Source organism: Opisthorchis viverrini (genome assembly GCF_000715545.1).
Source record: "Opisthorchis viverrini unplaced genomic scaffold opera_v5_13, whole genome shotgun sequence".
Classification (NCBI taxonomy): domain Eukaryota; kingdom Metazoa; phylum Platyhelminthes; class Trematoda; order Opisthorchiida; family Opisthorchiidae; genus Opisthorchis; species Opisthorchis viverrini.
The window spans coordinates 3,881,214-3,894,991 of NW_008751669.1; the positions used below are offsets into that span (position 1 = coordinate 3,881,214).

Consider the following 13,778-nt stretch of genomic DNA (forward strand, 5'->3'; position numbering starts at 1 on the left):
CAGACATGCCGTGGTTCCTAAAAATCCCAGATACATTATATATATTCTTGAGGATTGGAAAATAAACAGATCGTCAAGCTACGTAAAAATTGTACTATAAGTATCTAGACGTGACACAATACTCACAGGGTTGCTGAAAACTCTCCGACAGCAAACAAACGGCTTTACCCTCCTTGGGACTACTTCCGGGAAGTGGATCTTCAAGTTCTCAGACACGTCTGCTCTGAAACAGAGCGCTTCAAATCATAACCGGACACATCCGCTGTAAATAGTTTTTGTCTTGGCACAAGATATTGCATATCATATTTTGGACATTTTTCAGGGTCCACACACATTTGGAGAAATACCACTAGATTTATGCCATTTCTATCGAATGATCCAGTTGCTTTCAACAACTAAACGATGGCAAAATTGAATCACTCTGATATATACATATCACGATAGCACGACGAACACCAAGTATCGTACAGCATTGATGTATGAACCATCGGACATCAAGTGCTCATCAATGAATCGCAAATTCTCGCATCCATGCCACCGCTCATGTATGCCTGACGTGTACGTAGTCTGATTCAAAGAAAGGCTCTTTGTCGTCCCGAATACGAACTGTGGCAAAAGATCAAGTAGTTAGCATATTTTTCTATGCAGAATTGTAAGTTCATTGTCTATGTTATCTATAATACACAAGGAAATCAGTCGGACGTTGACGCCCGTCGCCGGGTGTCACATCTCCTGGAGTAAATCCGAGATGACTGGTCAAGCATTTAGAGACAACTGCTCTCAGTCGGTTCATCTTCACTTTGACCCTTAAACCTCATTCCTATTCCAGCTAATTTCTCTGTCCAAACTTGACCAGGGGTGGAGCGCATTGTATCGTCAAGGTAAACTGCCTTGTCTTGACAGCAACCCGATGGACGTTCCTGACGAGTAATCTTAGTAAATTAGTTTCAACACAAAGCATCTCTTCCAGGGCTGATTTCGATTTGTGCCTCGAGTCAATTACTTTCTGTCGGAAAACAGAATATGAAACAAGGTAACCTGTAGGTTGAGCAATTTTCATTGGAAATTCGACGGCTCCTTATCAAAAGGCGATTGATTGTTGAGAAACTAACGAGTTCAGTATGGCCCATCGCCAAAGTGAAAGTAAAGAAGAAATCCAGCGTTCGATCAAAGCTTTTCTTTTCGCCGGAAATTCTTGGGTGGTAAGTGTATCAACTTATTTGCGAAATACACTCATTTGCGTACCAAGCTACTTTTAATACTAGATCCAACAGAATCCCAACTGAGCATCTCGTGCATGATATTCTCCAAGTGGTTAGAGCGCGAATTTACTGACCGGAAGGTCCGTGGTTCGAATCCGACCTCCGCCACTCGACTTCCCCTGTCTAGGCTTGGGCAACCTGGCAGTATCCCAGACCTCGTGCTACCTTCGGGTGGCATGGCAGCTAGGCACCGGAAGGGTGCTACGGCTGAATGCTGGAACGCTGGATATTCTCCAAATATATGAGCTAAACAAACGCCATCTCATATCTCAGTTGTACGATATTCAAGATAATGCACTGCGTATTTTTGAACAAACACTACTCAAAAGGCTGTTGAAACCTCTTCAACACTCCGCAAACCGGTTCCCCATTTTTGCAGAGCACTAGGTAGACACGATCCCCGAGTTTCCATCAATCACACATTTTGCTTGAAACCAAATTGTGCGAAATTCACCTCCAGAAGGACGAAACCAATCCTAGGCCGTCGTAGAGTATTCAACAATTTTTGAATACTGTCCTTTATTATGTTTTTGCCTCGAGTCCAGTCCTTTTTCTCTCAAAATCTAATGGATATTTCGGTGCCTTGTACTGTTCACAACTGTTTCAAAGCCTGGGGTTCCTAGTACTGGGCCCGTTTGCACTGTAATGAATAGTCGGCACAATTCACTTTCATAAATAGCAGACCAGAACAATAAAAGCAACCTGAAAACATGTACAACGCCTAGTGTTCCGGAAAACTTGTGGCTCATAAAACAAGACATAAAAATACACATATTTATATCGTATTCCCAAATGTAAATCAACCCTGGCAAGGTTAGTTTTGTGGGACTTCAAAATCCAGCTTCATCAGTTCCGTCCTAAAAGAGAAGTTTATACCATAAGAATTGAATAACCGCACAGATTTGCACATCACATCAAAAATTACAGAATGTAGTATATACGAAGTTTCAAAGTTCTTAAGACATCCATGGTAGTGTGGATTCGCTCAGTTTATGAGTAATCATCCATGATCATAAAAAGATACCTACCTACTGAAGATACCTCTGAAGAAGATACCCCTGAGAATAAGTGTCCATTGAGTGAAAACAAACCTTATTTGCCGGACAAGCCAAACGCTAGTCATATTTGAATAGACTGGGGAGTGAATTCCAGACACTGTGGCATTTTCGACCATATTAGATGAAAAGATTCGTTGACACATTCGTCAGCTATTGAAGTTGTAAGGTTGCTAAGGTGATAGTCTATAAACAGTTGCACAACTTGGTACAGGGTAAAAGATTTACGGAGCCAGTATCCACTACTAGTTCATACTAACTGATGATGTTCCGAACTTAGGCTTTTTCTGTGGCAAGCTGTACTCGTATGTAAACACAACAGAGCCTATACTATGCCGGAACATGAAGTTTGCATAATGACAGAGCCGCTTACGGTTGAAGATTGCATGCGGTTTGGAAGTAGTTTTGGACTAGCTGGGCAGACTTTACTGCAAGCAGCTGCAACGGCATTGCCTGAGAAAAGCGTTAGTAACATCGAGAAGTAGCAGTGGGACAACCTTAATACTGCAGCCAGATGAGAAGGCAACAAAATGGGTTACAAATGCCACAGCAATTGAAGATGGCCTAAGTAGGTTGAACAAGTAAAGACGAGTGGACATATTATTAGAGTAATACGGTAATCGAATAAGAGATTTATTTCCAATTCCAGTGGCATTTTGGCGCAGTTACGAATGGAAACTGGTTCCAATGTTTCTACCAAAGTAAGCCAAGGTAGTGTGGCCGAAGCGTTGGATGACGAGATGTATTCCTTCAAATAGTACATAACCCAAAAGTGCTTATTTCTAAGGACTTTTCCAACCTGAGTAGGTACTTAAACAATCTCACCTGGAAGAGAAAGAGTGCTGACGTGACTATGGAGATATTACACTCCGTGTTACACTGATGTGTGTAACATGCCACAGAATTTCCGAAAAACGACGCAATCTTTGTTAGTCTAGCGACTTCGGTGACGAGAATCTAAGCCGGGGGTTCTGAATGTATGAAAGAAACTCTCTAAAAAAGAATCCCTACATTGCATGTGACGTTCCCAGTCAAGGAATCCATTTACACAGTCTTCACGGTTACCTATTAGGTGTCTTTTGAATACCTCGCTACCTAACTCTGGTATACAGTGTGTCCAAGTCCTAGGGTCAAACGCTTCTTGCTGGCTCTATCACAAAAGACCAGCGGAAAATTCATATACCCAGGGTGTCGTGATTGCTATAAGTAGGTGCGCTGATCCAAGTGGTTAGAGCGCGAATTTACTGACCGGAAGGTCCGTGGTTCGAATCCGACCTCCGCCACTCGACTTCCCCTGTCTAGGCTTGGGCAACCTGGCAGTATCCCAGACCTCGTGCTACCTTCGGGTGGCATGGCAGCTAGGCACCGGAAGGGTGCTACGGCTGAATGCTGGAACGCTGGATATTCTCCAAATATATGAGCTAAACAAACGCCATCTCATATCTCAGTTGTACGATATTCAAGATAATGCACTGCGTATTTTTGAACAAACACTACTCAAAAGGCTGTTGAAACCTCTTCAACACTCCGCAAACCGGTTCCCCATTTTTGCAGAGCACTAGGTAGACACGATCCCCGAGTTTCCATCAATCACACATTTTGCTTGAAACCAAATTGTGCGAAATTCACCTCCAGAAGGACGAAACCAATCCTAGGCCGTCGTAGAGTATTCAACAATTTTTGAATACTGTCCTTTATTATGTTTTTGCCTCGAGTCCAGTCCTTTTTCTCTCAAAATCTAATGGATATTTCGGTGCCTTGTACTGTTCACAACTGTTTCAAAGCCTGGGGTTCCTAGTACTGGGCCCGTTTGCACTGTAATGAATAGTCGGCACAATTCACTTTCATAAATAGCAGACCAGAACAATAAAAGCAACCTGAAAACATGTACAACGCCTAGTGTTCCGGAAAACTTGTGGCTCATAAAACAAGACATAAAAATACACATATTTATATCGTATTCCCAAATGTAAATCAACCCTGGCAAGGTTAGTTTTGTGGGACTTCAAAATCCAGCTTCATCAGTTCCGTCCTAAAAGAGAAGTTTATACCATAAGAATTGAATAACCGCACAGATTTGCACATCACATCAAAAATTACAGAATGTAGTATATACGAAGTTTCAAAGTTCTTAAGACATCCATGGTAGTGTGGATTCGCTCAGTTTATGAGTAATCATCCATGATCATAAAAAGATACCTACCTACTGAAGATACCTCTGAAGAAGATACCCCTGAGAATAAGTGTCCATTGAGTGAAAACAAACCTTATTTGCCGGACAAGCCAAACGCTAGTCATATTTGAATAGACTGGGGAGTGAATTCCAGACACTGTGGCATTTTCGACCATATTAGATGAAAAGATTCGTTGACACATTCGTCAGCTATTGAAGTTGTAAGGTTGCTAAGGTGATAGTCTATAAACAGTTGCACAACTTGGTACAGGGTAAAAGATTTACGGAGCCAGTATCCACTACTAGTTCATACTAACTGATGATGTTCCGAACTTAGGCTTTTTCTGTGGCAAGCTGTACTCGTATGTAAACACAACAGAGCCTATACTATGCCGGAACATGAAGTTTGCATAATGACAGAGCCGCTTACGGTTGAAGATTGCATGCGGTTTGGAAGTAGTTTTGGACTAGCTGGGCAGACTTTACTGCAAGCAGCTGCAACGGCATTGCCTGAGAAAAGCGTTAGTAACATCGAGAAGTAGCAGTGGGACAACCTTAATACTGCAGCCAGATGAGAAGGCAACAAAATGGGTTACAAATGCCACAGCAATTGAAGATGGCCTAAGTAGGTTGAACAAGTAAAGACGAGTGGACATATTATTAGAGTAATACGGTAATCGAATAAGAGATTTATTTCCAATTCCAGTGGCATTTTGGCGCAGTTACGAATGGAAACTGGTTCCAATGTTTCTACCAAAGTAAGCCAAGGTAGTGTGGCCGAAGCGTTGGATGACGAGATGTATTCCTTCAAATAGTACATAACCCAAAAGTGCTTATTTCTAAGGACTTTTCCAACCTGAGTAGGTACTTAAACAATCTCACCTGGAAGAGAAAGAGTGCTGACGTGACTATGGAGATATTACACTCCGTGTTACACTGATGTGTGTAACATGCCACAGAATTTCCGAAAAACGACGCAATCTTTGTTAGTCTAGCGACTTCGGTGACGAGAATCTAAGCCGGGGGTTCTGAATGTATGAAAGAAACTCTCTAAAAAAGAATCCCTACATTGCATGTGACGTTCCCAGTCAAGGAATCCATTTACACAGTCTTCACGGTTACCTATTAGGTGTCTTTTGAATACCTCGCTACCTAACTCTGGTATACAGTGTGTCCAAGTCCTAGGGTCAAACGCTTCTTGCTGGCTCTATCACAAAAGACCAGCGGAAAATTCATATACCCAGGGTGTCGTGATTGCTATAAGTAGGTGCGCTGACAATACACTCAATGTCCCTGATCCGGTATGTCCAAGGTCTGAGGATTACCATGAACTTGACTGTAATAGCTGTTTAGGCACCCATATCTGAATCGCCTTTCAACTGTAGTTATATGAACCATAACTGCCTAAGAAACTAGTAAACTAACTAAACCTATTCACGGTCTATCCACAGACTTGACAAGTCGCTGAGGTGAGAACGGAGTAATATCAGCTGATTCATTGTCTATTCGTTTATCGATTGGTTGCATAAAAGATGCACACGAGTAACAGCCGCACCCTGACGGCAGCATCACAAGATAGTTCCATGTAGATGTGTACGTGTGTAACAAACGAGCAAACGAGATTAATTCAACATGTTTACTGCATAACTTTTTCCATTCGGGACAAAAAAATTGTCACTGTCCAAATAATTCCGTTAGTAAGGCGTACTCTTTGCGGAACCAACATATGCATTGGCAAGATATATGCATGAAGTATGGGTAGTGTCTTTAGCCAGCAGCCATGCAGTACCGTAAAATATATTTTGGACCGAACGTACGTCACTTGGATCGGTTGGGAATGAAACCACTGAGTAGCAAATTCTTACCGCAAAAATTCCGTGAACTGATCGTTCGTGTCTCCGTCTGTGTCCCATTTGTAATCCCAAACCTTCAAATCAGAAGTATCTTCCTCCTCATTGGTCCAGTCTGTCGGCGGCAGAGTAGAAGATATGAGGTGGCATTCAGAAAACGTGAGTAAAAACAGCAATCAAGGCAACACTGTGATGGTTACGATATCCAACGATTTCGTTGCGTCTATACCACAGTGGGGTAGTACTGAACTCGAGTTCCCTTTTTGCTGAGATTATCACTGTGCCCAACATTTGCCGCACCAAAGTATGAACACCAGAAGCCTGGCACGCAAAATGAAGGGATGAACATGTTTACACCTAAATGATGAGGCTGGTTCAACTGAAGGATCAATCGAAGAAACGGTAGCTAACCCGGCTGGGCGAACAACTGACATTGTTTCTCAATAGGGCAGTGCCATTGATGCTTGAAACCTTTCGAACAATTTCGAGGATACAAATACAAATGTTCAATTCATCCATTATCCTTCTTCAGGCCACACGAACAAGGAATCGTATATTCAAGAATTTTCTAGGGGATGGAAAACCTGAAGACAAGAGAAAAACAATTGCACAAGGTCAATGCCTACACACACTAATAACGACTAACCTTCTTTCTCGAACTCCTCGAATTCTTTATCATCTTTCAATATGCCAAGCGCTTCCTCCACTTGTTTTGTATCTTGTTCATTTGGTTCAGGATCCTAAAAAGAATTAACGCTCTAGTCTTAAGAAGACCGGCATGGTGCAGACGGTATACGCAGAAAACCGGTCGAAAGCATGCAAACAATGTTTCAAGGGGAGTTTTAAGTAGCAGAACCAGGGGTTCAAACGTGGATGGAATTCAATCAGAAAGGCACTTTTACGGGATATAATATAGGATCTTCGTAGAAAAAAGCTTAGTTTCCAAGTCAATGTTGAACCCAGACTAGTCGTTATAGAGAAACACCAGAAAAAAATATTTCAATGTACAAACCGTAAAACATGATAGATCAACTAGTCCTAATCATTTGAAAGGCGGTGCCTAATGACCGGATCCTAGTATGGGCTTTTTCCTTGGTTTGAACATAGGAGATGGGAACAATGAGCTGTTATTCAATGTGCGAGTGGGGTTGAAGAGCTTTAAAATGTATTTTCAATCTCAATGAACCAAAAAACGAGTGCACAAAGGTCTCCGCTAAATTGTTATAGAGCTTTGCTCATCCCTCTATTAAGTCCTCAGTAAAATCTCTAATGCGTATGTGTAATTAACGATAAGCAGTTTCAGAAACCGAATGTAACAGCAAATACCCCTTAGGTCAGTTATTCCCAGGGGTCAAGTTGTAAATCTAGGGGTGTCAGAATATGGATGCACCCTAACTTGTACACCATGAGCGAAATGTTCCCTACAACGATGGCGATAGATTTTACTTTTTCCAAAACCCACAACTTCGGGTTTACTAGAGTTTCGGTGGCCACTGTGTACAGCTACGAAGGCGTAAGCATTCAGCTACATACAGTAATGCCCAAAGGGCGGTCCCTTTAAGCAGTTAGTCAATTTATCAGCTAAATTGAGTTAGGTCCCTTTAGAGAGTCCCCAGGTGGGTCCACAACTACTACTAGATTTTTGGGATTTCAACAGAAACCATAACCGACCCGCCCACAGAGTCCATGACGTCGTTCTTTCCCCGGGGTGTGATTTCAACGCACCTTTTCTTAAGACAGGATACACTGGGATTCCGGAAGAGCAGATTGTGGGGCACAAACCAACGGGCCAATGGCTTCAAAACCGTGTGCAGCCTTGTTCATCTGGCTAAGGATGGTCTCTAACTCTAGGTCAGAAGCTGCTTCAATGCAGATTTCGAGCTTATATACAGCATGCAGTGGACAATGGATGGAAATATGTCAACACGATCCATTTCAACAATGAAAAAACACAGGAAGTCTTGCTTTTCACTTTCTCACCTGACCTATTTGGCCTGGCTTTTTTACGTGCATCAATATATTTAGTAGCCCTATGCAGTGGCGCATCAAAGACGTACACATGCATTAAGTAACCATTTCAGCACGGGCAGACTGTCTAGGAGTTTGGAGAGAGTGGATGTGTACTGGATTTTGGGAGAAGAATGAAAATGGAAACGTCGAGTACTAACGAAGAATTAGGCATTTCTTAAAATGTTTCCTGAACTCAATGAATCATGAGGCATTGAAACCACGTGCGCGGTGTTAATTCACATGAAAGAAAAACGCGTATGATTCGGAGCCTTGTCAGGAGTTCTGTCAATTGTATAATACACCGTGAAAATAAGTGTGCTATTTTCAATCAGAACCGTATCCCGTTATACATGGACAGACAAATGCTTTGATGGAGAGCATGTACTAGGAACGCAGTATGGTCCGAAATTCGAACCGGTGGTGGCACATAATCAGTGTCTTATCCCATGGACTTTTAGAATTATTCCGGCTTTCCGACAAGATGACTTCTGCACCTTATTCAAGACCTTGTAAATCCTGTATTGCAACCCCTTCCAGTTTTCATATAAACTGCGTGGAATGATCAGACGATCAATCCAGAAATAAGCCTCAATCGTTACAGTGTCTTGTAATAATAAGGGCAAATCGGAACAAACAACTCATCTCATGGTGCTGATTAGCACAATCGGTGGTGGGCGCGGTTGTGATATGAACGTACGCCAAAATCTCCTTTTCTGAAGACCTAAATCAATTCGTTTAGGTGTTTAGTCTTTCCAGTGAACGGGATAGCCAGCGAGAAGCACAGGGGGTCAAGGTAGACCCAAGATGCCTAAGCCTGACAGGATGACAAAGAAATGGCGGGCACCATTCAGGAGATCGCCTCTTTTCTTCCCTGTTGTCAACAAGCAATATAAGTTGGAGGGTGGTAGAAAGTGAGGTGAAATCAGTCAGCTGTCTTTTATGTGCAAAAACAACTATTATGTTTAATCGACACTGCATACCGGGCAATGGAGACCATAAATCACCAAGTTGTGTGAAAACCTCTACATCGAAGGCTTAGACTGCAACATCAGGGACTGAGATCTAGAAATGAACCGAAGTTAGAGAGAAAGCAAATGGATCAATTGAGATGGAACATAGTAATGCTTCACCAACCCATAGACAAAACGAACCTGGAGCTGATATGGTTGCGAACCAACGAGTTGGACGGGAAACAAGCGAAACCATAAGAATGGAAATATATTGAGATAAGGCATATACATTTTTGTACAAAGGACTGAGTACAGGTCAGTGATATCTGGCGTTGTCACAGGCCCATTCGTCCTGCCGGACGTTTTGAAACAACTGGGGTCCCTGGAGTCCGCATGCCCGGGGTAGCGATTGGGCGCCTGAAATGTGAGTACAAAGTACGATTCTAGTTGATGACAGCAATATATGCAAGCGAAAAGGAGTTAAGACTGAGTACATCGTATGGTTAATACGAATTCATTTTTGAAGGAGGCACTATGATAACGATGAGGTTTTAAACACGAAGAAGTTTTTGCGTTTCAGGCGGTTCGGAATCCATTCCAGAATTTCACCGAATTTAGATATTTGTAGGCACTAACGTAACTGCAGATGCACATTAAGAGGACAAATAAAATGTACTTGATGAAAAATCCCTTCTATGAGAATAGTAAATCGAAAGAACCATAACTGACTGGTAGTATCGATAAACTATAATAATGACGAAAGATATTTTGCTTTTATTGCTCACAGGATAGTTAATTCATAAACAATCGATCATTTAGATGACGCCGGCTTAAAAGCCCAGCACAGAGTGGTCTACCGATGTCGATCAAGTAGAAAGTGACTTCATATTAAGGAATATGTACACCGACCGCAGAGAATGCAGCCAAACTCACAATCGACTGGAGCTAATCGAAGCAGTAAGCTCCTCTCGTCGACGAGATATTTGTTCTTCGGCCAATCGCATTTCGCGTTCCATTTCAGCCAGTTGTTCTTCGGCTTGCCTCTTGCGTTCCAAGCGAGTGAGATTGGGATCTTTGACACTTTACAAAACAGAAGACGAGGATGTGAGATTGCAGTTAGTTAGTAGTCTGTAGATACGACAGACAGACGTATCCAATGATGCAACTAGCTTGAGGATCAAACAGTCACTAACTTAATATGGAAATTTGAAAAACCATGCACCATGGTTGCATGTAGAAAATCTGACCACGTGGGTTTCTCAATCAAATGTTGTGATCTTGTCGCAGAAACACCTGCCTTACTCGACAAAAGCGAATTCGCACTTAATCTTGGTCATCTTACGTCGCGACAATGAAAAGCGCGGAAACATGTGAGTTAGGAATGTAACCGGAAGCACGGAGGAAGTCGAGCAACAGGATTAATACAGTCTTTCGACCAAGATTTCCATGCAAACACCATGGGACTGGGTTATCTGGGGTGTTGTCCTCACCACATATAGGAGAGAAACAGCGCATCGTCGAGTGTATCAAAGTTCTAAGCCATAAGTCCCGGATAACGTCTGTTTCATGGCCCAAACTACTGAGTGAGGTCAAGACCGGGTTCCACTTATGAACTCTGCACAGCCTGATTAGTGTGCTAGAAACCTGTGCCCCAAAATGCCGCAGTATTGCCCGTGATGCGTTTCTGTTTGGCCCGGCATGAAACATTTTAATTCCATTCGAGATAGCATGAAAAAAACTTGAGATTCTGTACTACAACAAACCTGATCCTGCTGCCACTTGGAGCAGATGTTCTTATGGAATTGAAGGGTTAAAGTGAATGTCCAGAGCTTAAATCGAATTGATAAGTCATTGGTGGATCTCAAGCATCACATTAGTTTGATATTGATTTGCCAGTCTGAAAAAAAACATAAACACTCCTTTGATAGAACTTTTTCTATCCATCATAACAAAAGGTTACTCTTGGTCATGTGTTGTACCGAACGAGAACAATATATACTAATGGTTGGCAGTTGATCAGGTGACTCTTAATCTGTTCGGCGAGGTTGGTGATTGGCTTGCCAACGCTTCGCCTCCATTCGAGGGAGTATTAGCATTTCGCGAGCTGCCATTATTTCAATAATGACAAACCAACGGAGATTATTAAAATCCTAAACCCAAGCACAATGTACGGGTGAGGTGACACCGGAGGCGATTCAAAATCGACCCCTCAGTGTTATATAAGGCTGCTCAGAGCTCATTCAGATGAAGAAGATCAGTACACAGGACGTTTTCCACGGCTAGTTGCTGATGAAGAGCGCATCACCAGTGCATAACGCCCCCTATATTCTGCCTCCCTACCTTGTGGGGCATAGCTTTATTGATAAAGGACTTCACGAGCGATTCCTCCATTTAAACCGTGTAACCGTATCTAAACAACAAACGCCAATCAACGTATCACACGATGGCTAGCTGTTCAGACAACTAGTCGAACAAGATAGGGACAATTGAAAAACCATCGCTTCTCATCGACGTCATTATAGTACAGATATTTTCATCCCATTTTCTTTCTCTTGACCACATCTTACAACATTCCACCGTCAATCCAATACTAACCAGTGTGCCATCACTGATGCAGGGTTTTGTTGTCTGTTAATCCTTGCAAGATTAGTGATAAAACCCTGGGAACATCTCAATTAATAAGGTTAGATCGAAACGTCGGTAGTTTGCTCCAACACTCTGGCCCATTTACTAGGGTGCGTAATGCCAGCTGATTGTACTGAGGCTAAATAATCCGGTAGTCGGGTAAAAAGATACCCATAATCGAAAACATATTCTCTGGTCGGTACAACCAACTTACCTGTAAAACATCGGACCCATTTTGGCGAGCCAGGTGCCATCCACAGAAGTGACACATTGCATGTACTCCTTTGTGGTCATGACCAGTTCATGGTAAATCACATAGTCCGGAGTGTAACCCATTCCATACAGGGCACTGGTGGGATGCAAGTGGCACGGCATTCCGGTGCGCAAATTCACATACTCTCCCAAGCCCTGGTGATTATCCGAAAGACAAACAACATATAAACGCGTAGGTCACAAAAGACAAACCAATTCTAGATACCCTACACAAGGTAAAGGGTAATGAAAGGCACAGGCAGACACGAAGCAGACAGCCTTCGGTACATGCATCGCAATGGGAATTAGGAATGGAATGACAATGGGGCATAATAACTAATATTAATAACAATGGTACTGATATAATTACTAGTGTTTCATCCCATCCAAAAGTTAGGAAGGGCTACAGAACAAGCTCTTCCAAGCCTAAATAAACCAGAACATCAAAGTTAGGTTTTCCTTAGGAATATATGATAATAGAAATCGTCCATAGGGGATAATCAACGGCAAAGTGCACTGCTACACTAGCAATTAAAGCCAAGTCAGAATTTACCAGTGGGGCTAGTGAAAGCGAAGCTACTACCTCCAACCGGCCATTCAACCAAGTTTAAAATAGCAATAAATCGAATATAATCACTCCGCATTTAAGGCATCTAAGTCTTGATGGAATCGTCCTTGTATATTCGTTGCTGAAAAATCCTGGGATATGGGAAATGGGAAAATCCTCCTTTGAAATCATATCCCACGAGCCTAGCCGGAGATTTTCGCACCAAAGTTGAAAACCATTGGGTACAGACGGAATGTAAGGAAAATGCTAGTCGGCCATTATCCGTATCTCTAACCCAGTTTGCAGAAAGATTTTGGGCAACAAGTACTTGGTTTTGCACCATGAAATCCTAGTCGGAAGCGAGTTATTCGGTTAACATAAAGGTTACTCTATATAAGATTTCTTACAGAAGTTTCTGTTCGAATCTAAAACAAGTGGGTTTGTACGATTGTCCAAAAGAAGTTAATCTGAGTACACAACTGGCTAAATGATATGGATAAACTGATTCCCCCATAAGCCTGTCAACAGAAAATGCAGTGAAAAATCTCACTGCACTCAACGATTTCAGCCATTCACTCTGACAAATTCAGTGGCCTCGTCATTCGGGGATTGATATAGGCAAGGCCGAGACGAGTTGCCTCAGTTTTTGGATGAACCTGCTCGGCGCCATACACAATACTGTTGACTTTACAGCAGTCATCGTTCACCTTACTAGCAGTCAAAAGGTAGATAATGAGCTCACCGAATCGATGCAATGGACTTTCACATATTAGCTATTCAAACTCGCCAGTCCGCTGCTTTTCGAATGTGCGCGTTCAGAGTCGGTCGGCTGAGTGGAGAAGCTGACATCGTCGAATTTCAAGATGCGGTTTCTCCGTCGGAGGAAATTGACAGAAGTGATCTCTCCCGAATGCGGTGCGGCGAATGGATGCGGAAAGCAAGTTCCCCTTAGACAAATCAGATATGCTTCACATGAAACAGTAAGAACAGTACTTATGTATGGGTGTTTGGCTAGCTGTGGTCTGTGGCTAGGTACGGTTACGCAAACTGTCAA

The 13,778-nt window shown here is 42.5% G+C and overlaps 1 protein-coding gene across 1 annotated transcript in view; it reads right to left on the reverse strand.

Moving 5' to 3' along the window:
* Window positions 1-2,076: 2,076 nt before the first annotated feature.
* T265_12762 (hypothetical protein) overlaps window positions 2,077-13,778 on the reverse strand; it is a gene marked incomplete at both ends in the record, with an annotated part of 31,233 nt that continues 19,531 nt past the window's right edge. Inside the window, 7 exons of the mRNA XM_009165285.1 lie at window positions 2,077-2,119; window positions 6,356-6,455; window positions 6,987-7,080; window positions 9,502-9,717; window positions 10,030-10,045; window positions 10,234-10,380; window positions 12,140-12,333. Of these exons, the coding sequence (XP_009163549.1) occupies window positions 2,077-2,119; window positions 6,356-6,455; window positions 6,987-7,080; window positions 9,502-9,717; window positions 10,030-10,045; window positions 10,234-10,380; window positions 12,140-12,333 (810 nt within the window). The remainder of the gene's footprint in view (window positions 2,120-6,355; window positions 6,456-6,986; window positions 7,081-9,501; window positions 9,718-10,029; window positions 10,046-10,233; window positions 10,381-12,139; window positions 12,334-13,778) is intronic.